Source organism: Phasianus colchicus, chromosome 19, assembly GCF_987193195.1.
Source record: "Phasianus colchicus chromosome 19, bPhaCol1.hap1.1, whole genome shotgun sequence".
Classification (NCBI taxonomy): Eukaryota; Metazoa; Chordata; class Aves; order Galliformes; family Phasianidae; genus Phasianus; species Phasianus colchicus.
Genome location: NC_143454.1, coordinates 10,788,614 through 10,814,441, shown reverse-complemented (window position 1 = coordinate 10,814,441; position 25,828 = coordinate 10,788,614). Strand labels below are relative to the sequence as shown.

The following is a 25,828-nucleotide window of genomic DNA, read 5'->3' as shown; positions in this document are numbered from 1 at the left end:
TTATGAACCCAAATGGTAAAACTCACTGTTTTGAGGTTAGTAGCCTCAATGCCCTCGAAGGATGGACGTGTTACTTCTGCAGCTGAGTGTCAAGAGTGGAGCCCAGAACCAAGTGTTTGATTTCCCATACCACACCCTCAGTTCTGGCTCAGGATGGACCTAGGATGGACCTGCTGACTTGCACTATTGCCCACTGCTATGCCTAGATTCAGAGCTGAACTACACCCAGTATCAGTTTTGTAACTGGAAAGCTTTGCCAATGAATCAGGAAGATCCACACTACACCCTGTCCTGCCTGATCCCGCAAGCACTCAGGTTCTGCTAACAGGTGAACGTTCAATATTTCCCTGGTCTGTGGCCAGGCCACCTCTTTTGCTCTTACCCAGATAAGTCATTCTCTATCACCATTTTCTGCAGCCCCGCAGAGATGCTGTTCCCAGCACTGGGAGTGGATGCAGTGTGATCAGCTGTGACTGAGACCTGCACGCAGGCCGGGTTGCTGAGCGCCGAGTTGACGTCCCTCAGGATCCGCGGCAGAGGGCCAAGTTTTGTTGCAGTGCTCTGGAGAGAAAAGAGCAGAGTTACTACCAACATCATGGGTTTTGCAAGAACTTTGGGTTCTGCCAATTGCTGGGCAGTCTCCTTCAGTGAACTAAGTTAGCAAAATTCTTTTTCTCCAACATTTAACCCCAGTGCCAAGGCTACAGCCTATCCCAGAACACACAGCTTCAGAAGTCATTTGCAGCTGTGGGGCAGAAGGAAGCCAGCACACTTCACATGGTTCATTCCAAGCCTGGTTCAGGTCACTGGACAGAAATCCTTTTAATTTAAAAGGAATCTGCTGGGACAAACAAGGCAGCCTGGTGTTCAGCAGCTCTGCCTTCACATCTCACCATCCTCACCCCTCCATGATGAAAAGCAAAAGCAGAAGGCAGTACTCGCCAGCCTCAAAGAAAGCCACAAAGGATGATCTCCTTCAGCAGCACGTGCAAAGGTGGAACAAGAGCAAGAGCCAGTAGGAGCTGTGCTGTGCTCCCACACCCTAATGGGTTGATAGTGGCTGGACAAAGGGGAGGTGTATGCTGCAGAGCAGCCCGTGTGCCCAGCACTGGCCAAAGTCTGTCCCTGCAGCCCCCCTACCTGCTCCAGCTGAGAAATGACTTCCCAGAGCAGCGAGTGCAAAGTGGACAGTTCCCGGCCCAGGTCAATGTAGCCTTCAAAGCCAGCTGTGTTTGAGATGGTTTCTGGATTGGAAATCTCTAGTAGGAATCTCTGCATGTTGGTCCACTCATGTTCCAGAAACTGATTCATAAAAGACATGTATTCCTCTTTGCTGCCAAACCTGTCAAGACAGCAACACAAGCCTCAGCTAAATCCCGTAAATAGAGGTGCAGTGAGCAGAATGAGCAGGTACATATGCAGGTAAGAAGACCAGTGTCTTCCTCTGGCATCTGAATGCTTGCAAAGCCTTTGGGATTACCAGGCTATTAACAAGCAGCTGGTATCGAGCAAGGAACCCAAATTAATTCCAGCCTAACCCAGCTAACCCCTCATCAGTGCAGGATCTCAGCAGCAGAAATGAAGGTGAAAGCCATAGAAACAAGAAGAAATTGTAACCCAAGCCCAATCAACTGACTGGAGTGCAGTGAGTGATGGCTGCAGGAGTCCCATGCTCTCCCCCAGCAATTCTGCAAGGAGAGGCTTGGTCACGTCCAGTCTGCAGGACAGCTTGATCACTTTGGTTTGATTAATGTCAGCTTAGTGAAAGAGTCTTTCCTGCAAAATGCTGAAAATCTGAAAACCCTTTAGGTTAGGGATTGGTCAGGAATATGGAGAATTTCTGTCATCCAGTGTAACACACTCTCATGTCTTCCTCCTGTGTGTGCACGCATGTGCACTCCTGGCTGCGACTGTGTATGCTAAGCTAGCTTCTAAATCTAAGAAGCTTTAGACAGAGACTGTCCATTCATGTTTCAGAAAGCTCATCATTTTGTTATCAGAGCTCAGGATAAGTAGCTCAGAGCTGCAGCCAGAGGAAAGATGTTCAGAAATCTCTTGCTTTGTTTCCATCAAACCTATGGGCTTATTTAGAAACTGGCAGTGTCCCCATTAGCTTCTCTTGCCATCCCAGTTCAAACAATCGCACTGTAAGAGCTCCTTGGAGGGACTGAGCTACGCACACTGTTTGGGTGCTGGTCCTGTTGGTGCCTGTGGTGAGAGGCAAAGCAGATGCCATCAGCTTCCCCCAACACAGCCATCATGGGACAGATTTCCTGGCTGTGCCTGGGTGTTCTGCTCTGTGGTCACAGTAGTCTGCTTTCCTACTCATAAAACACATGGCTGTTTTGGAAACTTAAATGATCTCCCTGACATAAAAGTGAGAGTCCCAGAGAGACAGGGAAGAAAAAAACCAACCAAACAGGCCCTTTGCGTTTGGGAAAGGAGGAGCCAGCGTGGAATGCCTGCTGCAGAAGCTCTGCTTGCAGCCTGGGGCTTCCTCCCCCTCCTCAGAACTCCTGCTTACTTGGCAAAGTTGGCCAGGTTCTGGGTGACCTTGGCAATGAGGGTCAAAGTGCGTGCAGTGCGGTCATCCGGGTACTCCTGCAGGAGACTGAAGAGGGAAGGGGACATGATAGCTGGGCAGAGGAAGCGGAGGAACAGGGAGGCACTGATCAGTCGCTCGCTGATGTCTGGGCGGCCACGGTTGCTGCACTCCTGTCTCCACGAGGCAAAAACTTCTTTGAGTTCCCTTGGGAAGACACTGAAATGACAGGAAAACACACAGGGATGAGAAGTTCAAGGCCAGGGTGTTTGAACTGCTGCACAGTAATAAATAAACATGCTGTGCACCAGCCATTGGGTATGACAGCCAGACCCTTACACCCTGCTGACCCACAGCAACACCTCTACCTACACCAGTCACAGGCTTCTGTATTTTCTTTTTTCCCCTCATTTTTTTTTCTGCCCAGCGCATCCATTAGGATATTCAAACCACGCAGGAAAAAGCCAAGGCAAAACCTCCAACAACTGGGAAGAGAGATGGGAAATCAAGCAGCCCATCATCACAAGTTATGTAGTGTGTACCACCCTGAAGAGAGGGGGCACTGCCCGTGAGCTGTGGGACACTGGGGGTGTGCCAAGGTTACCGGTGCAGCAGGTGCTTGGAGGGAAGGCTGTGCAAACTGCACTGCTCCTGTTTAAGTTCTTGGAGCAGATCCCATGGAGGCAAGGGCAAAGCAGACCCACACTGGAGTTAGTCCAGCCTTGCAACTGCATCGGCCTCAGCCAGGCTTCCCAAGACACCAAACTCCCCCAGGCCAGCAGCCCTTATCGCTGCGATAAGGAGCCGCCCGCCCGCTCTCCTCCCAGCTCCCTGCTCCCACCTTATCCTGTTCCCAGCACAGGCTGTTTATGCAGCTGGATACTCCCACGCAGGAGCAGGCTGACAACGGGTCCCCAGTGGCCCCCAGGATCCCCGTATCAACCCTTTCCCTGGCCCCAGTGCTGCCCTGGCCACAACCACCGTCTCTGTTCGAAACCCAGAGCCATACACCTACATGACTGTATGTAGAGCTGGATGGCATAAAAACGGACCGAAGGAGGTCAGACTCCATTTTAGGTCACGCGTTTTCTTAACAAACAGCCATTTCAGAGGATGTTTTCCCAGTTCTGCTGCAGGGACTACGTGGGATGAGCGAAGCAATCTGAGCTGGCTCCCAGCAGCCACGTGCCCCACTCTGGGACTGACTGCCCTGCTCCTGACCCCCACATTTGTTGGAAAGAGAAATCCACGTGTGCCGTGCTGCCAGAGATGCTGTCCTGCTCCCCTGGTGCAGAAGCCTGCCCAGCCATACTTGCTGTGCACACGGGGTGCACACCCTCATGCTTGAAGTTTTCTCCATCCTGACATGAGCACAATGCTCAGCAAACGCTGCCACTGTGTTTGGCTTCTGCTCCATACTGGATTCATGCTTTCTCCCTCGTGAGCTTTTGCCCTGTGCTTTATAAGTAACACTAGCCAACGTCTTTGGCTGAAAAAGTTCTCTCCCTGGCTTGATTCGCACAATTGGACAAAGCCCTTTTACTTCATGGTATTTGCCCAGAAATAGGAGAATCCTTTAAGCAATTTAAGGCTTGAGTGATCAGGACAGGTTGTACAGTTACTGAAAAGTAAGCCCTTGGAAACGCATGCACCAGCAGCATGCAGCCCTAAGTACTGCTCACTGTCACGGGCTGCGAGATCATAAAAGTTTAATTGTGTAATGGCGTATGGAATTCAGTTAGCTGGCTTTATGTGACAAACGGGCCCGTAATTCATTACCCAAGTTTCCAGTAACGAGCTTCCACATGCTGAAATTCTGCTTACGCCGAAACTTTCCAGATGTCCAAATTATGTCATAATTATAACAATTTTCGGTTATTGTAAACCTCCTCTCTCTCTCTGACTCTCTGGCAGATGAGCACACACACTCCTGGCACTCTATTTAAAGCAGGACCGTTAGCTGTCAAGATCCCTTGGCCAATTCTGAATTCTCGATATCAGCCCAATTAATCCCCAAGAACTGCTGAGCACAAAGGAGCAGGAGGGGATCGCCCAGAGCTGCAGCTCAGCTGCTCCAGCCCTCCTCAGAGCAGTGGGACTGGAGGAACCAACCTTCCACACATTCCCAGCTTTCCCTACATCACTTTTCAGACCTATTTTTAGGCCAACCTTTTAGTGCTGCTTTGGGTATTTTTAGGAAGGCATTAATTTGAACAATTATTATCCGCCGGTGACTAAAAGCAGTGAACTCCTCTTGGGAGAGCAGGTAAGCACAATTCGTGAGTCAGAGTCATTAACTGGCTCAGTTAAGGTATGGACTACCTGCACAGAACTGTGCCCTTCTGCCTATTTGTGGTGGGTACAGGAAGTGTGAACAAGCCTCTTGCTGCTCATTCTCTCCCTGAACAACATCAGGAAAAGCAATTCCCTTCCTTCTGGGCTTGAAGACAGCACACTCTGTATCCAGGGGGAATACGTACGTTTTCAGACCTTAACACAACAGTTGGGATAAGGAAGAAAATGAGGAGTTCTGCCCACCAAAGACTTCCTTCCTCCAAGACAATCCTTGGTTGATGTTTGGCAACAACAGCATTGCTACAAAATACATCAATAACAAGTAATCCCAGATTTCTAACCAGGAAGACTGCAAACGCTGCAGTAGGATAAAAATGTTTGTTCTATGCAGCCAGGACAAAAACCTCTGGCTAACAAGACGTACAAAGAAACTATTTTTGTTCCTCTACGTAAAGAGGGTCACCAGCACATTTCTCCCCCTGCCACGCACCATCTGCAGCAGACTCATGGGCTGCTGGCCCCCGCAGCTTCCAGCTCTGAGGGGCACCACCAGACACCGCAGCACACCACTGCCTCACTGCAGTCATGTTTACATATTCAGGCCAGCTGTCCCGAGGGCCAGGACATGGAAGGGTTAACCCTGAGGAATGCAGGATGCTAAGCCAAACAGCAACAGAGCACTAACAGCAGTGTCCTTGCTCCAGCACTCTGCAGCAGGAGAATGTCTGCCTCCACAAAAGCTCTCAGTGCTGCTGAAGCTTCAGTGGCTGCTCTGGGGAATCAGGCAGTCCATACTGACCCACCTGGCACATACAGGTTTGTGACATGGCTGGGAGACTCAGGACATGCATTCCTGCTATTTATTGCAGGCTTTCATACACGGCTGGTATCAAGTCCCTCTCTGAAATGGTCACACTGGCAAAGGCAGTTCTTACTCCTTGGCTCTACCACCCTGTCCTGTGTCTGTGCTGCAGTGACCCTTCACCACCCGCTGAAATGCGATGGGCACTCAGCCCTGAAGGCAGTGTGGAACTGCATCCCCACACTAAACCAGCTCAGCAGAAAATCTGTCCTTGAAAGCGTGTTCTTCTGTGCACAGCAGCCCTTCCATTCCCATGCCAGGCACACAGGAGCTCAACAAGGCACTGCACATCTTTGCAGGTGCACCTGCCACCAGCTGTGCCATCCCTGCTCAGCCCAATCCCCTGGGCAGCCTCACACAGAAGCCCCCCGGGTACCGTTTGGGTTGGCAAGGCCGTGCCAGACAGACATGGCCTGAGCCCAACACCACACTCCTCCTCTATGGCAGTTCGTGGAGGGCAGTGATGCCTGCAGGGTACTGACCAGTAGGAGTTGATGATTTTGCAGAAGGCCAGCTCACAGCACATCTTCAGGTTGCTCTGATGTTCAGGAAGGTCTGAGGATGAACACTTACTGGGATCCACCTCGCAGTTTTCATCCGATTCATAGAGAGCCTTGATAAATTCCCCTGTAAAATAGACAGTGATGGGTTTTGGAGATGCAGCCTTCAAGCAAGCCCCAGTGCTGTCACGCAGGCTGTGGACCCTGGAGAAGAGAGCCATTCCCTGCCCCCAGCTGACAGTGCTGCCCTGCTTACTCCAGGTGCTGCCCTGGAGCCGCTCTGCCAGAAGATGTCTTTCCCCTGCCGGCCCCCCCCCCCAGCCACCCCATTGCAGCCACACTCCCCAGGGCTATCTCCAGGAAGCATGTGGCAGGTTCTGTCATCATCTGTATGATGTCCTGCTGCCGTGGGCTGTGCCTGCTACAGTCCCCTGGCACTGACAAGCCAGTGTGATTCACAGAAGAAATGGATAATTAAAGGAAAGAAACAATTTACTTGGTTTATTTTGAGCTGAACATCACACCAAATCGAATTACAGCATTTCTGTGAGCTTCCTTGCATTCCTGCCTGCCCGCTCCTCACCAGAGGTGCCCCAGGCTCAAAGCAGGCTGTGGGCACTCCCAGTGCTGCAGGTCCAACTTTGTGTCCCAGGCCCCATGGCAGGGGGTGGCACAGTGGGGCTGCAGCAGGACCCAGAGGCAGTGCCAGCCCCTGCAGCCAGGGGATCCTGGGCTTCACGTGGCACTACAGGACTGGCTGTGCTCAGTGCTTTGGTTCCCCTCTCACTCCTGTTGGTCATCTCCCAATTCTTGACCTGTCTACGATTTTCCCATCTTCGTGCTTTCTGCTCCCTCTCATCTGCACTCTTCCCTTTCCTCTGCCCAAGCAGGTATTAATTACGTACCAGAGGGGCGCTCCGGTGTGTTTTCAGCTCTGCTGGGAGCTGCAGAGCCTCTCCGCCCGCCTGCCAGCAATGCCTGCTGTTGTGATCCGGCCCTATTACCAGCTTGTGCCTCGTGGTTTGAAGGAAAGCACCACGCTGCACTGAGCTCCCTCTGACATACAGATTAATCATTTCCCTGATAAAAGGTCCGTGCAGAACCCATGCCTGAGCACCATGCAGAAACTGCAGGCTGCTCCTGCACCAGGCAGCAGCATCAGTCCTGACAGAGGACCATTACAAAATTTGCTGCCTTGATTAATCACCTGGCTTTTTAAAAATGTTTTGAGGTAAACTACTTACAGACTTCAACCAGAAGGCATTACAAGACAGGAATAACCAACAATCCTTCTCCTCTTCTGGTGGGCTACCTGCTGGTCTGTCTGCATTTGCTCCCCTTCCTCAACTTCATCAGTATTATTATTATCTTAATGAAGTATTTATGCTTTTCTGGTCCTTGCTAGAAGTACACAACTCTAGCAGCAGGAAGCTAACATACTGAAAACCTCAGCTCTGCAGAAATGCTGCAAGGATGTGCCCCAAACCCCACTGCCTTCGCTCACAGCAGAGCAGCCCCCAGCCCACGCTGTGCCGCCTGCACGCAGCAGCGCTGCTCTTCCTTCCTGACCTGCCCAACAGCGGAACCTCTAATTATTTTCATTTGCATCAGGAGAAATATTTTTGGAGCCACTAGCATAGCCAGCCCTTTCAAAAACCACCAGGAGGGTTCCCGGTGCTGAGGGAGGCAGCTCTCATCACTGTAATTTGGGAGATTTCATCTGACTCACAAGCGCTGCGATAACCGGGGGGAGCATCTCCGGCCGGGGGTGTGCAATCAGGGAAGGATTCAGTCAGCCCTGTGACACAGCCATGCTGACACAGAAGGCTTGGCAGGCCGTGCCTGCGAATACCATTTTGCTGTCTCCTGTGGAAGCAGATGAAGCGCCGGCTGAGCGCTCACCTTCACCTGGGGCTGTGCTGCCCTGCTGTGGGCTGCACCTCGGGCCGGCAGCGTGCGGCCTTCAGGCTTCTCCAGAAGTGCTGGAGAACACCTGCTGGGGGAACACCACCACCTCGGAGGGCCGGCAGGGCTCAGCCTGCACTCAGCACTGTGCAGAGCAGCCGACCCTCGGTACGTACCTAAGGCATCCTGCAAGTATTTCTGTCCCACCAGCTTCAGGTATTCCTCGATTGCTTTGGTGGCCAATGTGTTCTCCCTGAAAATGAGATGCTCATTCTCACCACAGCGATCAACTTCAGACATCATCAGGTCAGTCAAGAAATCCTGGAAAGCAAAGCCCATGGTGGGTCACCAGGTACCAGCACACCCCGTGCAGCTCTCCCAGCACAAAGGGAGCGGAGCTGTGTCCCCATGCACACGGTGCTGCTCCTGCTCCTCCCAGAGACCAGAGCACAAATCAGTCTCTGCGCAGTGACAGCATCTGCACCCCCAACACGATCCATTCCAGACCTGCACCACATTTACCCCTCCATCAGTTTCAGCTCTCCAATGGGTCCCATCTTGGCCTCGTGTTTTGTGGATGAAGTATTTTTCCCACTGTTCAACACAGCTGTGTTCGTACCAAACTGCAGTGGCTGCTAACTGGGGGCATAACTTGGGTGTCGTGAGCTGTGCCCCACAGTTAATGGCCGAGAATCAGGCCTGCAAAATGCACCAGGGTTACCCAACGTCCTATTTCCCAGTACCCATGGAAATAAACAGCACTGTTACAGCACGCATTGCGGGCGCTTTGCTGGGCTGATTTGCACAGAACCAAATACCACACAATTTCATAATCCTCTGTGCTGCACAGCGATGGAAGGGGTGAGCAAAGCAGTGTGCACACTGACAGCTGCCCTGTGCAGTTCAGGAGCTCAGAGCCATGCAAACACCAATAGAAAGCCAGCATCTGAGCCCGAGCTCTACGTCTCCCTCAGCAACAGCATTAGTGATCAGAGAGAGTCACGTAACTCCCAGTGCATTCTCCTGAAAATCCACTATGTGGTGCAATGTTTAGCGTGCTGTAGCTAGCATTAATGCAGGAGAAATGCCATGCAGGTTTTAATGCTAACACACATTCAGCTCCCATTCTTTACACTGCTCATGGGAAAATCCTCCCGCCGATGCTGCTCACCTGGATGGCACAGCGGGCCGGGCTGCCAGCACCCCTCACACTGCATGGAAACCAAGTCCCGTGCAGGAGGCAGGAATGCTGACCTACAACTTCACTTGCACCTCTTCCAAACCACGCTCCTCTAACACAAAACAACTTGCTCAGGAATAACCTTTCAATGAGAAGTTCTCCTTCACGCAGCAGGAGCACACAGGATGCACAAAGCCCGTTTCTGGGCATGGGCAGCAGGCACTCCTGGAGGTGCTGTGCGGAGCTGCAGGTCCTGCACACTGCAAGTCTAACCAGGTTCAGAAAGCAGCTCCACCCCAACACACGGCGGCACGTTCTGCTCACCTTCCAACCTCTGCTGATCCCCAGGTGTGAGTTGGAATCCTCAGGCTCGTGCTGGGATGCACTGCTGGCCCATTGCAAGGCCAAACCGCAGCACCTACACAGCCCTTCATTACTGCGCTGCTGCCCCAGATGGAGGCAAACCCAGGCTGCAGGCAGAGGCACGAATCCCTCCACAATTTTCTGTCATTTTGCCCCTTTTATCAGCCAAGCCCGAATGAAACTTTAAACTCCTGCTCAAATCCCTCTAGCCGTTATCTGGGTACCTCCATCACCTTTATCTCCCTGGTTCTCTCCCAGGATGCGTTTCAATTCCAAGCCACAGCTCCAGCTGACACAAGGTGCTGATTCTTAATTAGCAGCCACTGACCTTGGCTTTGGTTGATTCTCTTTCCTGTCACTTTCCCAACATACTAATTATCTCAGGAACACTGAGTTTTACTGCTCCTCCTCGACCAGGTTTGCTTTCTCCTCCTCCAGTCAGCTGAGGACCCGCGCTGCCTCCCCCCGCGTGCAGGGCTGCAGAGCTGTGGCCGGACGTGGGGACGCAGTGCCAGCTCCCACACAGAACCCAGCTGCCTGCCAGGGCTGCTGAGCTGCAGAGACCTGGGCAGCAGGTTCTAGCCAGCAGTATGGGAATTTTGGTCATTTCAGCTAATAGGCAGAATTCACTAGAATTAAAAATGAGTCATAAATGACTCGACCAGGAAAGATCCCTTCAAAACATCTGTGGCAGTCACTGTCCCATACGGAGCACCAGCAGCAGCTCAGCAGGCGAGAGAACAGCCCAGGAAAGCTGTGGGCAGCCCAAGGAGCCCCGTTACAGCACAGCAGCGCGGTGTGTCAGGACAGCCCTGCCACCATCAGCAGACAGGCCGTGCCACAAGGCAGGGCTTCTCAGCAGCCCGGCAGCTCCCTGGTGACATGGAGCCCAGCCAGCCCCGAGCCATGCTGCAGAGCCAGGCACTACAGGAAGGAGCGCTGCTCGGGGCTCAGCCCTCCGCACCAAGGTGCCACATCAGCTCCAGATCACACATCTGCCATCTCTGCCTCAAGAACGCCAGCAGCCAACACTCGGAAGACACAAACGGAATGCAAATACTTGCTGGATCCCTCTGGGGGCTCCGCTCACCCACATACAAGGCTCCAAATAAAATGCAATAACTAAAGCCAATAAAACTCCCTGTTTGTGAGCAGCAGAGATCGGAGGGGGTTGTTTTTAGTTAGAGCCCCTGGCAACGGAAGAAAATAAGATGCTTTATTTCATTACATCAGAGTCGAGAGGGTAAGGGAAAGGCCTACAGTAAAAATGAAGGGCTGTGGCAGTGCTCTTCAGGCTCACTCCTGCAATTATTACGAGGATATTTCTCCCAGACTGGACACTGCTGAACCTGTGCAACCTCATTCACCACATATACGCTGATAAGGAGGAACAACTCATAAATAAACAAATTCAGAGCATGACAGAGCAAGACAGCACTGGTTTCCAGCACTCCTCCACGTAGGAGCTACTGCAGCATGAGCTGCTGCAAGGCTGCTCCTGCACGGCCCCAGCAGCCCCGCACTGCCCAGACACAGCTGAAGGTGAGCCTGGGGCAGGAAAGCAGCACATGGGAACAGGGGCTGCTCCAGAGGGGGCCTTGAAGTAGAAAGGCTCTTTGCAAAGTGAAATCCACTGAGTGTGAAATTGACACCTGCTCAAGAAAACAATCCTACACTGTGGTGCCAATAGGGCCAAGCAATTGGGCTAATTGCATCACTCAAGCACACAAAAACCAGGAGAAGCAGCTCCTTCACAAGAAAGAGCTGCAGAAGGCAGCCAGCTCTGTCACCACCCAGTCCAGGCCCTGCCTGCAACCCCACACCTGCCCGGGTCCAACAGCACCTGAGGGGCAGCATCAGGAACCCTGCAGAGGGGCTCAGGGTGCCAGGAAAGGTCCTGCAGCCCTGCAAGGACAGACAAGGGAGAGCAGAGAGGGGCTGTCAGTGCTGGGGGAGCTGCCCTGTTGGTCAGCACCCAATGGGTGGATTGGTCGTGAGGTCTGGGGGTTCTCCACATTGCAAGGTCATTAATAGGATTGCCTTCACCTTAAGAGGATTGAATTGATAAAGGTAATGAGATTAGTGCTCACTTCAGAAAGCAGCCCAGAGTCCAGCAGGGCTTTTATGCAGCTGTGAAGAAGGAAACCCTGAGAGGAGGTCAGACAGGAGGCCTGGAGCTGCACATCACAGCCTGGCCTCAACCCTTCGCCAGCACGTGGTCTGCAAGGGTCCATTCTGCAAAACACCAGAGATGCTCCTTCTGCTCAGCACAGGAGCTCATGCTCCAGCACTTCTGCCATTACTCATTTTCCTTGGGAAATGGAGAGGAAGCGGCACCACAAGGGTTGACACACAGTTCTCACAATAAGGAAACCCAACTGCAGGACGCGCCATCAGCGTGCAGAGCAGAGCCAGCACCACCTCCCTGACCTGCAGCAGCACAGCCCTGCTGCACAGCACAGCCCTGCTCCCACACTGCACTCCCAGCCTCCTGACCTGCCTGCCTGCTGTGCCTGGGGGGAGGGCAAAGGGGAGCGGGCGTGAGCCTAACACTGAATAAAAGCTTTATCAGCTTGGCTATGGCTGCTATCTAAAGCATTAGGGGGAAACTCCTTGCAAGGGAACGATGCCAGTGTCACCTACAGCTGCAGGTGTGCAGCAGCCCGGCTGCCCAGGCTGGACACACAAGCACTGCAACCCAGCAGGCAGCCCCACACGCAGGCTGGGCAGGAGGCAGGGAGGCTGCAGCAGCCTCACGTGGGGGAGCGAATGCATCTGCTTATGGGAAGCAAATCCTTGCGGCATAAACAAATAGGGACACATGTTTATTCTTCACTCCATTCACACCATAATAAATATTTATTTCAAGTGAGCAGCTGGTTAGTTAGAGCTTTGTCTGATGCTGGATTTCATCTACCAACCATTTGGACAGGGAAGTTTTTTATATATTTATGATTATTAACTGAGCTGCAAAAGCTGTGAGAGAGCCCTGAAACAGACCTAAGTGAGGGAAGCGTTCTGCAGGTGCTGAGAGCCCCAGCCCTTCTCCCTCTGGGAAGGATGCAGCCTGCCTCTCTGTAACCACATCACACAGCCCACATCAGCCCGAGCTAATGGCAGGGCTCAGCACACCCAGCATTTTTAATTACCACTTTGTGTGTTTTGTCTGTGGGTTGAAAAACACATCAAAATAGTCAGGCATCTCGCCACACCCTTATAGGTAACACTGGTGCCTGTGATGATGGGAAGATGGCAGTATCCAACACATGGAGGATGCTTGGCAGTGCCCCCCTGGGCCGGGCAGCCCTCAACCAGCCTGCCTGCACTGCCACCTATCAGAATGTTCTTCCCTTCTCCCCACCTTGGTAGCTGCTCCAGGCTTTCCAGCCGTACCCTGATGCACTCCGAGCCCTCACGCAGCTCTGCGGGGGTGAAGCTTTTCCCTTTCCCAAGCAGAGATCAAAGGAAGCACGGCCTCTGACTCCGGGGAGGACTCTCTGCTTTCATTTCCCATCTTTTAATCTACTGTGATAAAGAAAGGAAGCTCAGGCTGATGCAGTTATTTAAGGGAGAAGATGCAGTTGCAGCCCTTGCTCCCCTGCTGCACACCGTGCCTGCCTACAGCTCTGACCAGCCCCAGTAAAGCTCCTGGCTGCAGCACAGCAGGCACTGTCAGGAGCTGGGGGCTGTGTAGGGCTGCTCTGTCTGCAGGGCTGCTGGGGCAGCAGGCACAGCCATGCACAGCCACTCTGCCAGCCCTGGGGGACCACTGTGCCTCTGCAAGGGGCTGCACTGCCTCTACAGTGAGCAGCTACAGGAAAAACAGCACCTGAACACTGCAATCAGCTGCTAACACATCTCCATAGATAACCTGCCGGACACTTGTTTCTCACTCCAGCTGTAATTGCTGCTTTAGCATCACCTACAGCAGCCAAGAACCACAGAAAGCCGTTTATCAGTGAAATAAATTAGCAACTGCCCATCACCACATCTGTGCTCTTCAGCTCAGAGAGGTCTCTTCCCCATGGCCCGCAGAGCCCAACACAGGCACAGCGCAAACCCAGGCAAGGCTGAAGCCTGCTGTGGGACAGGAGCATGATACCAGCACAGCCCACCTGCTCAGGACGGGGCTCCATGCTGGGCACGTGGCCGTGTCACACAGACAGGCTGGGTGGCTGCTCTCCTCTCCCATTCATCTATTTTTTTTTTCCCCCTTGTTGCCAGCTTTTCCTTTTCTCTGCTTGTCCAACTCCTCCACGAAGGAGGCATCACCCGGTTCCCATGCTCCAGTAACTCCTGTTGCTTTGACAGCTCTCTCAACCCTGCACTAATGCTGATGGCAGATGACAGGCAGAGAAAGCAGCAGCTCCATTTTAGGGGGCAATACATCACGTCTGTTTACTGTTTGCTGCGTCCCCCGTGCAGAGCCTCTGGGATCTCGAGCACTGGCACAGACACGAGCCTGAAACATCCCTGCTCTCTCCCGAGCCTCTCCAGCACAGGAGAGAGGAAGAAAAAGCACAGCAGTGACAACAGCTCTCAGATACACATGCACACAGCTCACAGTGCCCGAGATTGGGGTGACACTTGATGCCTTCTGCACCAGAGTTGTGCCAGCCACGCTCAGAGTCCTTCCTGGTGATTTTATCTCAGCCAGAGCTATGGCATCAGTGCCACCAGAGCTGCAGTGAAGGGCAGCCTGGCAAGCAGCGCCAGCAGAAGGCAGGGCCAGGCCCACAAAGCACAGCAAAGCCCTGCCAAAGGAGCAAGGGAGGGGACACCTGGGGTGCTCTCCTGGCATTACAAGAAGAGGATCACACATGCCCCGAGCTGCTCCTGTCCCCATGGAGTGGGGCTGCACCCCTCACTGCGTGCCCTGCAACCCCATTCCAGGGTCAGGCAGGCTTAGGGCTGCTATTTTCATTCCCTGTGCAGCAGCAGGACCTCACAATCCTCTCAGAGAGCTTCTGCCTTCAACTTATCCAGGAGGCCAAGCCACTTCTCTGTACAACAGATGGTAATTAAATCTAATCCGTGAACCCTGCCATGATCCCAGGCAACAGCAGAGCCTGCAGAAGAAGACTGAGCCTCACAGTTCCCCTCAGGTGAGCAGCTTGCATTTCCTCTGCTCTGCTAAAGCTCTGGAAATTTTGCTCTTCCTGGAGACCTGCTGCAGAGCTCAGTGAGACGCTAACAAAGAAAACTGCTGATGCTCTGACTTGGCTGTGCTGGCTTGTGGACACGCAGCAAGGACACTCCATGGCAACTCCATGTCCTGTGGAACTCAGGGCTCAGCAGTGTCCTCCAGTAAGGGGGTTTCCAGCTCTGCTCCTCTGCCTTCACTCCCAGGACCACCACTGGCAATAAATCCTGCTCCCTCTTCTTCCTGACTTGCTTCTTCCCCAGACCCACGATTCCCAGCCATGAAGGACAGTCACACACTGCATTTCCACCACTCACAAGCTGGCCAGCATCAGCTCCCCAGTGAATCCTGCCCCAGCAGTGCCCCAGATTGCCCAGCCCTCCCTCACTGCTGCCTCATCACATCTCTTCTGAAAGCAACAGGACAGACCCCAAGGACCTGAGAGACGTGAGTGCCTGGAGGTGCACTTTGCTTTGAAATTCTCATGGCACCCCCTCGTATGCTCTCACATTCGGTGGTGCAGCGCCGCACAGCAGGGAAATCTGGGATCTCACAGGAACACCCAGCCCATGCCGGCAGCGTAGCTTAAGCCAATATTGCTCACACTTTATCCCTGAGAAGTGCCTTCTTCCTTTCTGTTACGTTTGTGCCTATTCATAGAATAAGAGTCTGGTCCCTAAGCCTCCAGAAGCAGAGAAAAATGACTTAGGTTGGTATCTTGGGGTCCTACTGATCTCCTTACTAATTAAGCGATTAGCAATGCACATGCTACCAACTTGCTCGCAAGAAAAAGCAAAATTACACTGTATTAGTGATGGCTGAGACCAACTGAAGCGGTGACTTCCAACAACCCAACCCAAGTGACTGCTCCTGTCCTCTCCCCTGGCAGCCAGTGGGTGCCAAAGGCTCTTACCTTGGCCTTGCCTGTGCTCTGCAGGATGTGCACCAGCGCAGATGCCATCTCCTCTTTGTTCTTCACACTCAGCGAGGGCTCCAGCACTGAGCACAGCACCATGTAGTTGTTAGTGATGTACTCGGCGAACTCTTTGTACATCTCCATGGGAAGAATGCTCATGCTCTGGTAGCGTGACTTGATGCGGATCATGGGCCCTGGGGATTTGCCCTTCCCAGGGTTGGGGCTGACCACAGGGTACCACTTCTCCACAAACTGCCGTCCCGTGACAGAGCTGACAGGGATGTTCACTTGTCCAATGAAATTGGTCTTGTCCTTCTTTTTCTTCTTGTCAGTCTCTTTGTATAAGTGCACCGTAATGTTTTTGAGCGATGGGAGGTTATTAAATTCAAAGTGCTCCCCCCAGAAGACATTATCAGTTTTCAATTTACAGGTAGTTCGTGCATAAAGAACGTCATCCAGGCATAATTCACACAAGTACTTCTTCTTAGCTGGCAGGTCCTTGGCTTCGATAATCCATAACTTTAACATATTCTCTACCCTTCTGCTGTTGTCCTAGAAAAAAAGATGCAACGAAAAAAGGTCAAGATGAAAAACAAAGCCATGCACAACAAAACTGGAGATAGGTGTTAATTATTTCAGATGTGCTAAATGAGCAGAGGCTTAATTACATTTTATTTTAAGGAAATACTGGCTCTCAGGAATTTGCATAATAATGCTACTTATGTTAATTTTCCAAATATCACCGTGCTCTCCACATCTGCTGGTGCCAATTAATATAAGCAACAAGGAAGATAAAACCCCTCTGCATCACAAACGGGCCAAACCCAATTCACTGCCAAAAGGACCTCAAAAGAAACCTGAACAACCCAACCGATGACTAATGGCCTTTGCAAAGCAACTCCTACGTCACAGGTATCACACTATCACCTTCCTGATCTGTACAACCACTTTGCAGCAGCACTGCAATACATTTTTGTTTGTTTGTTTGTTTGAGTGTACCAGAGCAACAACAAAGGGACCCCAATGCACACCTAGGGATCGCCCCATCCATGGCTGGAAACAGCTGCCTCTGACATGGAAGAAGCATTTACAAAACCTCAATATTTTAGGGCAGAAGTCCAGAGCATCCAGCTAAGAGATGGAGAGGAATTACGGGAGACAGAGTGAGTCATGCAGCACAATCATTACAATTCAGAAATAGAAATTTGGCCTGGAATCATTTAGATAGCATGTAACAAAGGACACTGTAGATCTTACACAGCTCTTGGCAATGCTGACCTCATGCTGGAAGAACATCCAGGGGCATTTGCAGCATTGACTTATGGGCTCTGCAGTAACCTGGTTTGGAAGCCCCTCGTGAAACTGTAACCAAGGCTTACTCTGCTTGGGTTTGCAGTCTGGGCAGGAACATCTCTAATGGGAGCTCTCAATGGGGTACTGTACTGTACTGTAGGTTCAGGAAGTACACACAGGAACTATACAAAAGCACTGGATTCCTGACAGAAATATCAACTCTGACACTGAGAGTTTATTGTCTGCAAACTCAATGCAAGATGGAAAGTTAGCCATCAGCTAGCGGCGTGTTTCAAGATGAGGGCACCCTTCCAAATGCGTTTCCACTGAACGCTGCATCTCAAAGACACACTGAGCGCCTTGCCCTCCCTCACATTCCTCAGGCTTTTCTCACAGTGTGACCTTCCAAACCTCACAGCTCCTTCAGGCCATTACTGCCAGGCCGCTGTGCTCAGAAAGGCACTGGAGCACTGAACTCCATGTGCAGGACACGCTGCGAGGGGCAGAAGCCCACCTTTCCCTCTGCTGCTCCCGTTCTGATGAAGGAAATCTCTTCTGCTGAATGAGGAACAATAAGCTCGGACATGGAGGGCTGTGGCTCCGCTAGCAGCCTGCCAGGCCCACAGCTAACCTGTAATGCAGTTATGTGTCTCTGATGCAAGGAACGAATTTACAGGATCCCATCATTTGTGTCTTCTCTGATCAGCAGAAAATGACTTGTTGATGGAGCTCATCAGCTGTGAAATCCTGCAGCTGATGAGCCTTGATCAATCTTTGTTAGCTAACTCCAGTGCAGAGAGAGGGAGATGCAGCTGTAGAATTTATTTTAGGACGTATTTAGTCTTAGTGGGTCATAAAAACACACAACTGCCTGTAAAAGTGAAAGCTATGTTCCACTATTGCCTCAAAGAGCTCACTGCAACGTGCCACCTGAATATCTCCATCACTGAAGTTGACAACGCAAGAATTGCCAGAGTCAAAACATGTGATGTGTGAACTCTTCATACTATTCCCTGGTTCTGCTGGCAGCTACTGGCCATCTGTCCCAGCACTGTGAGGGGAGTCCTACTTAAGTGCAAGTACCATTAGTAGCAGAGCAAGACTGAAGATTCTTGAGAGCTGATCATGTCTCAGCAAAAGCAGAAGCTGCACGTGCTGAGAAAAGAAGGAAGAAATAATTGGCACCTTCCTGTAAATATAATTGTGGAAGAAAGCAATATGGAAAAAGGCTGACCCACAATTACACTTACTCACTGAAATGACAATCCGTCCCCTGCTGCTACTATGCACTGGGCTATAAAATGTAATAACGAGGAACTGAACTATAACAGAGGCAATTCCTCATAGCCACTACCTTATTTGGGTGCACGGCACGCCGCAGGTTTTCCATCCATTTATCTCGCTCTGCTGCAGAACGACACGAGAAGCACTTACTTCCTGATGAAGTCGTCACCTACAGGGAAAGGAACAGGATTATGTCTTGACCAGCACACTGCAGACTGTGATTTGGGGGAGAGAGGGAGTTAGGAAAGGTGATAGGGATTGGTTTTTATTTATTTATTTTTAAATTTTAAGTAAACAGCTTTACCCAAGCATGAAACAACAGCCCCCTAAGGCCAGCAGAAAGACAGGGCAACTCTGTATGTCACAGAAATAATCACAGAAGCAAATTCCAATTACTTCTCCTCTTCCACACCAGAAAACACAAGATAATGGGCCCTGTGCATGTGATGCTTTAAACCACCACGTTTCACGACCGAGAGAGTGAAAATCCTTAAATGAACTAAAGACAAACTGCAACCACTCGCCATTCCTCCAGACTCAACCCGAAACTCCCAACAGAATCACCCATTCCCTGTTTTCAGAAGAGCACCTTCTGGACCCCAGAGTGGGAAAAAACATTTTTGGTTCTGAGCTCTGACCTGAGCATCACACGGATTAGTGATCTTTGTGAGATACTGACCATCAATAAAGAGAGCATTCTCATCTCAACAAGATTGTGAATATGCTAGAATACTACAAAGGCAAGGATAGAATCTGCTAATAAAACTCATGAGTGGGTGACCCCTCAAGTCAGATAAAACCTTGCCATTTTTAGAATGTCTCCAGTGCCGTACGCTCTGAGGATACTCAAAGTGCACTACAGGGGGCCTGGATGGTGCAGCACCAGAGGATGACACCCAAGTTCCATTTCACACAACAGCTGTTTCACCTGAAGCATTCAGATGGCTTTGCAGGGTAAGGCTCACAGTAAGCAGCACAGCCACCTGCAGGAGGACACACCAGGCCAGCAGAGCCACCACGGCCGGGCTGGAGGACCACGTGAGCAATGGTGACCACTTCCCCAGCAGTGCTAAGCCTCTCCTCTACATCCCCCCTGCTCAAGGAAAGCCAGGATGAAGTTGCTTGGTTTTACGGTCCTGCAGCAGTCTTTTCTTTCCCCCCACAGACACAAGACTTTGGTTTGTTAACACAGGAACAGAACCCTTCCATCCTGACTGCCGCTCCTGCTCCAGGTCACCAGGATCCCACAAAAGCAGAGCCAGGAAAAGGCTCTGGGAGACTGGACTTGCAGAGTCCCTCAGTAGGCTGAGCTGCCCGCTGTATATTTAGCACACGCAGCCTCTGCAGGGGCACCAGATGGTTTTGCTGACTGGAAGGTCTTATAAGGAGAAAGATGATGATGTGGAATCAATTTAAAAAACAGTCAATGGGGAAAACAAGAAAATACTGACTTCCAAGTACTCAGCAAGTCAGTAAAAAAGCAAGTTTCACAGACCTTAAAGCCTTCTCCAAAGCAAAGCAACCCAAGGCAACCTTCAGGCACTGACGAGGGGAAAACACTCGTGCAGTTCCACCACTCCTGGCCCAGAGAACCACACAATGCAGCACACAGTGTGTGCCTGCCCACCACCCAGTGTGGATCCAGAAAGATCTGCAAACTCATTTCACATCCGACCTAGTGCAGCATTTGAAGGAGCCTCTCTGGAGATGCAAGACAAGGCATTAACACGACGTGCCATTCAGCTCTCTCACCTAAGCCCTTCCCTCTGGAGCCTGCTGATGAGTAACCATCAGTTACAAACCGATGTCCCTTTTCTTTCCCAGCATTCTTCCCTTCCTCTGCAGGATCTGCAGAACAGCAATTAACGTGTTCTCTTTTCTGTATGACTCTCCTTTATCCAACTCACTTAAAAATGGAATTTTCTTCCTCCTTACAAGTGCACGACTTGTGTCATTTCCCTCTCAGTCAACTTTCTTCAAGTACTGTTCATATCCCTTCCTCTGCTCTTGTGTGCTGAACAGAATTGATAAACAACTCTTATATTATGGATGTCACATCTATTTTCCATCTAGCTTCATTTTATCTTTCTTGAGTGGAATGTAATGGAGGCCATATAATTTACAAACCTGTTCTCTCCTGACCTGCCACACTTGCTCAATTCTACAGAGAATGAACAGCACCAGAGAATTTATATCTCAACCCACTCCCTCAATTCAGAATTCATGTTCGGGGCTATTTTTTAATTTATTTATTTTTTAAGACTGATTCAGCATTACCTGCTTACATTTTAAGACGATATTTGAATTCATTTATTTCAAACTGTGCTAGTTCCAGAGAAATGTTCCCCTGTCCTGCCTGACTCCTGGACGCTGACACGGCTGTCCTTGTGCATCTCTGCCCATTCTAGGAACGTCTGCATCCCCACCAACCCCTCCAACACAACACTGCCCTGTTTCATCTACTCCTCGATGTTCAAGTACAACCAGGTTACCTTGTCTTCAACACAGATATTGACCATTTTATTACTGCAAGAAAACCATTTCCCAATCCTATATTCAGGCACTGCCATAAGCAATAACACTTTTCCACCCATGATGCATGACAAACCATTCCCAAAAGGTATGGCACTGTGTTACCCAACAACAGGCTTGTTGGTACGTGTTCCATTGCCTCCTGCTATTGCAGAGCTAGCCATGAGCCATAACAAAATGCATAAGCCAAGTAAAAAATACCCTAAAATACAGTTTTTATTTACACAAACAAGTTTGAGTTTTCTGGACAAAGTCCTCAACACTCCCACTGACAAAAGCAGTCTTTGTGACCACAAACAACGTCTGTGTAAACACAGAATAGAGAAGAGCACCTTCTGATATCTGCATGAACATTAACTACACGTTTATGCTCTGCTAATAGACAATTCCAAGCAGTCCAGGACCCGTCATGAGCATGCCCTGCTGTGACAATGGTTACACTGCAAAGAGCTCACTGCTCTGATCTGTGGATATGTTCCTCCTTGGAAAGATGAAATAATTTTCTGCCCATGGAATGGTCTCTGTGCAACGATTCAGAGCAGAAATGCTCTGTAACAGCAAAAGCACAATCCAGTGCCTGGCTCCCCAGCCAGCTCTGTTACAGGGCACAGAGATGATGTGCTCCTTACCTCAAAGCAGTAGTCTTGTCCCAGGATGCTGCTATGGACCGGCTTGATGACCACTTCTTCCTCCATGCTGAGATCCAAAGCCTCAACAGCACTACTGGGACTGAGCAGAGACTCGTGGGAGCGCGATTCTTTCAGCCTCGGCATTAGATGGGATCTGGAGGAAAAATGCAACCGTATCAGTGGATGCTTTCCTGCCCAGAGAAATGATGAAGCCTATCAACAACAACTGCAGAATATTCCTATGAATTTTTTGCTGTGAGATAAGAGATGGCCCAGAATAGCATCCCCCTGTGCACAGGCTCCCTTCCCCCCCTCCAGACACTCACACAGCTGTACCACAGATGCAGTCAGCGTGCAGATTCTCACCCTGTAACCAACAATCTGAGGACTTGTGTGCTCCATCCCACTGTCACACACGACCCCAGGATGGGAGAGTGTGGAAAATAAGGCCATGATAGCCCTATCGATTGATCTAAATGCTCCGGAGTCCCACTGGCAGCATTTAGCAGCAGGGAGCCCACAGACAGCAAGCAGCACACCATTTTCAGAGGCAGCCAATACAATCAATGGTGCTGTAACTCTTATAGCAAAATCAGAGTGCTCAAGGGGGGGAAAAAAACAAAAAGAAAGATAGCTAGATACTCCCAGGGAAAACACAAGACAGCCACAAAGTGGCAAGGGAAAAATAAAGAGAGCAGAGGGAGCAGTTGCTTTCTCTGTAGTCTGCACCACATAAAACGTTCCCATGTATGGCAGCTCACAAAAGCTCTGATCTCAGCAAACTCTGACCTTTCAAACCTCTGGCAAGTACTCTGAGTCTTCCAAAGAGACCACGTGTAGGTCTGTCTGTCCAGAAAGAGTATGCTGCTCTATTCAAAGGCACAGAAGGACAGAAATAAAGGCAATTTGAGATATTCTCAGCACAGTGCTCCCAATATTCTCCATCAGATTGTTTTTGCCTGTGTGCATTGAGTTTTGTCAGTCTCCAGAACAAAGCTGACCAAAACACAGAAATGTCAGTAGTGCACGCAAAATTCATGGCTTCCAGTGACTCACATGCCAAGCGCAATCTTAAGAACAGCCGAAGTCAAGTCTAAGATAAACAGCGCTGGAAGATTTGGCATTAAGATTCAGGCCACAGTCAGAGCCTGGGTGATAAGGACCAGCCTGCAGCAGAGTCATCCCACCCAGGCTGCATGATGGCATGGATGGAGGAGACCCTGCAGGGCTGATGGCCAGGACCAGCGTGGTGGCACCTGCTGAGGGGTCTGCAGAGACCCGCGTGGCCACACCAGCATCTCTGCTCAGGGAACAACCAACAGCCTCAAATGTTAAAAGCCTGAGGTTAACACAGACCCATATGGAATCACAAACAGCGGCTCAGAAGCAAAAGCCTCTCCACCCCATCAGCAATTCTCTAAGCGGCCCATTCACCCCATACCTCTTTTGTGGATAAATTGATCTTTAAGAACTGAGCACAGTCATTTCCCAGTACTTTGTGGCAATTTTACACTATTTTCACAGAAAAGGATCCATATCGGCTTCCTCTGAGTGGTACAGCAGATGAGCTGTAGGATGGGCAGACGGATCGGTTCCCCCCGGCGCTGAGCACCACGCTACACCTAGCAGCCCCTGAACAGACAGCTCAGCCCCAGTAAGCTCAGCATTGGGCATTTACAGGGAGGCTTCGTTCTGTAATTTACAGATGAAATTAGAAGAGCCAAGCAACTGAGCTGGGACTGCGCTCCTGTCTGGGCACATAAAAATATTGATAACCTAAGCCTACAGCTGAGGAACTGCATGCTGTAACGCACCGAGCCTGACTGCTTCATGCTGGCACAGATTTTTTTGTTGAGATTAAAACAAACCAAGGGTGTTTTTCATCCAAAATTACTGCAGCTGCAAGGCCACGGTTGGGAGTGCAGATGTGCAGCACAAAGAAGCACCACGCAGGAGCTTCTCGGAACACATTATGTTCTCACCACATTCAACAAACATTTATTTCTACCCCTCCATACTCCGCATACGCCTCTGGGTATCCTCAAACCAGCAGGTGCCAGCCATTAGAGGCTCTTGCTTGAGATTCCAGATGAAGGCTGACGTCTCTCTGCCAGAGGCTCCCAGGGGCAGCGCCAGCACCGCCAGCACCCCAGGCCTGGTGCCGTGGTGTCACTGCAGTGGTTGGGCCCTGGGGAGCACAGCAGGAAGCGAGTGCAGGGAAGGACACTGAGTCCTCACATCTTCACACTCTGACCCAGAGGAGAAAACATTTCCCATGGCTGTTTGTGAGGATCAGGACATCTGCGGCACGAGCCACTTCCTGGAAGATGCTTGCTGTCTCTGTCCCAGCTCCCACACGACCCACTGCAGGCTCAGGGAGATGCACTGCCCACCCCAGGACCCCTCGGCTTCATGCAGGGCCAGGCAGGACGTGGCTCCCTGCAGCTGCAGAGCCACCACAGCCCAGCCCCTCCTGCAGGAAGAAGTGCAGAAATAATAATAAAACAGCATCCCGGCTTAGGTGAGCTGATCAGATCCAGTCCTTGCACCTTTGTTTTAATACAGTGGGAACAGACAGCTGTCCAGAGACAACTCACAGCAGGATCCCTCCTTCCAAGCAGCACATGCAGTTCTTTTGCCACGGGCCTTATTGTAATCCCTTTCTATGTACCTAAAGCTCAGTCGAAATGAAGGAGGGGAAAAAAAATCTCATAAAGCACCACATTAGTTCTAAAGAGAAATAACATTACTGCTACTGGCACTGACCTGAGAGCCCTACACAGAAGCAGCCAGGCTCTGGTTATTAAAGGGAGAGGTTTACTGCCTAAGAGCAATGAGAGAGGATTGCTGTTCTAAATAATAACAGTCATAAAACATTACTGAGCAAAGAGATGCACTCCCACCCCACTGCTGCCCTCGTGAGCCACCAGAAGCGGGGTGCCAGGCGTCATGGGGCTGACAGCAGCCCAACCCCAGCCTGGGCTCTGCACTCTCACCAGCTGGGAGCAGCAGCTTCCCCCTCCTGTGACACTGCTGCATGGCAGTGGGGACGGGATCGGCTCTGGGCCGCAACGGACTCCGTGTTCCCTCAGGAGCAGACAGATACACACAGCTGAGGGCACAGGGAAGGAAATATTTAGGGCCTGTCTACACCAGGTTGCCCTGGAGTTGTGTGTTCGACTTATACGGCCTGCTTCCAGAATTGCTTTCTTGTGAAGACAAGCCCTCCAAAGGAGCAACCCCAGCGCTCTGCAATTCAGGACCTCACCTGCCTGAAACCACACAGCTGCTGACTTCTGCGGTTTGTGATGGAAACGTTCCCGATATTTCTGAAAGATGGAACCGAGCACAGAAGTCGGCTGGAAGCAGACAAAACGTAAAATCCAAACGTGGAAAAAAACCTAAGAGCTCTTCTTCAGCCTCCTTCCGTCCCACTGTGGGAGCAGCAGCAGACGGAGGGACGCCCCAGTCCCCACTGGGCTCTGCTGCAGGAACGGCCTGTATTGCTGACCGCCCGGCACAGGGCCACATCCCAACCCCTGGGGACGGACGTGACACAGAGCTGCCTCCCACTGACCTCCCGGCTGCTGCCGCAGTTCTCAGCCATTCCTTCCCCAACGCCTCACCCCACAGAGCACAGAGTTGCTTCCATTCGACAAATAAACATCGAAGCGATGTTATGGGAAGAACTGAGAGAGCAGCACAGCGGAACTCACATGCTCCCAGAGGAGCAGCAAACGCAGCTTTTTCCTCAGCATGTGGCTGAGGTCCCCGCCTGCACTCTGCACACATCCTGCCAGGGCAGCCCTGCTGTGTTTGGCCAAACCCATCTTCCGTGCAGCGCAGGAGGTGCCGCAGCCTTTGGGCTCCCAGGGCAGCTCCCTGCGTCACAGCGCCGCGCTGAACGCAGCGCCTTCACCGAGCAACGCAACGGACCTGTAATTAAACTTATTAACGCCCGCCCTTGTTTTCGGGCTGCTCTCAGTTTCAGCCGGCAGCGGGATTAATTACATTCAGGAGGACTCTGATCAGATTCCATGTTTCTTTTTGCCAGCTGAAGGATGTCCCACCTGTGACACACACCTGGGCACGGCCGTGGGGTGGCTCAGCAGTGCAACACGGGGCTGGTGTGCAACGTGCAGCACGAGGAAACTGCAGAAGCAGCAAAAAGGTCCAAGAGCAAGAAACACACGGGGCTCCAAAACACCACTTGAGTTTCAATAACCAAAAACGTTAGAAAAGCAACTTCTCCCTCCTTCCAACAGCAGACTGGCACCATCATTTCCCTTCTTCAGAAGGGATCAACACCTCTATACAAAACACGACCACTCCTCACCACGTTAGCCTGCACCAGCATCCCTTACCGGCACTGTAGCTGCACACA

The 25,828-nt window shown here is 51.2% G+C and overlaps 1 protein-coding gene across 13 annotated transcripts in view; it reads right to left on the bottom strand.

Annotated features, from left to right (window-relative positions):
* DAB2IP (DAB2 interacting protein) overlaps positions 1-25,828 on the bottom strand; it is a 177,205-nt gene that overhangs the window by 11,578 nt on the left and 139,799 nt on the right. For all 13 annotated transcript variants that reach the window (XM_031601910.2, XM_090121080.1, XM_031601907.2 and 10 more), the window contains 8 exons: positions 21,445-21,598; positions 18,354-18,452; positions 15,704-16,258; positions 8,281-8,425; positions 6,182-6,326; positions 2,525-2,761; positions 1,141-1,342; positions 383-561 (listed from right to left, as the gene is read on the bottom strand). In XM_031601910.2, the coding sequence (XP_031457770.2) occupies positions 383-561; positions 1,141-1,342; positions 2,525-2,761; positions 6,182-6,326; positions 8,281-8,425; positions 15,704-16,258; positions 18,354-18,452; positions 21,445-21,598 (1,716 nt within the window). The remainder of the gene's footprint in view (positions 1-382; positions 562-1,140; positions 1,343-2,524; positions 2,762-6,181; positions 6,327-8,280; positions 8,426-15,703; positions 16,259-18,353; positions 18,453-21,444; positions 21,599-25,828) is intronic.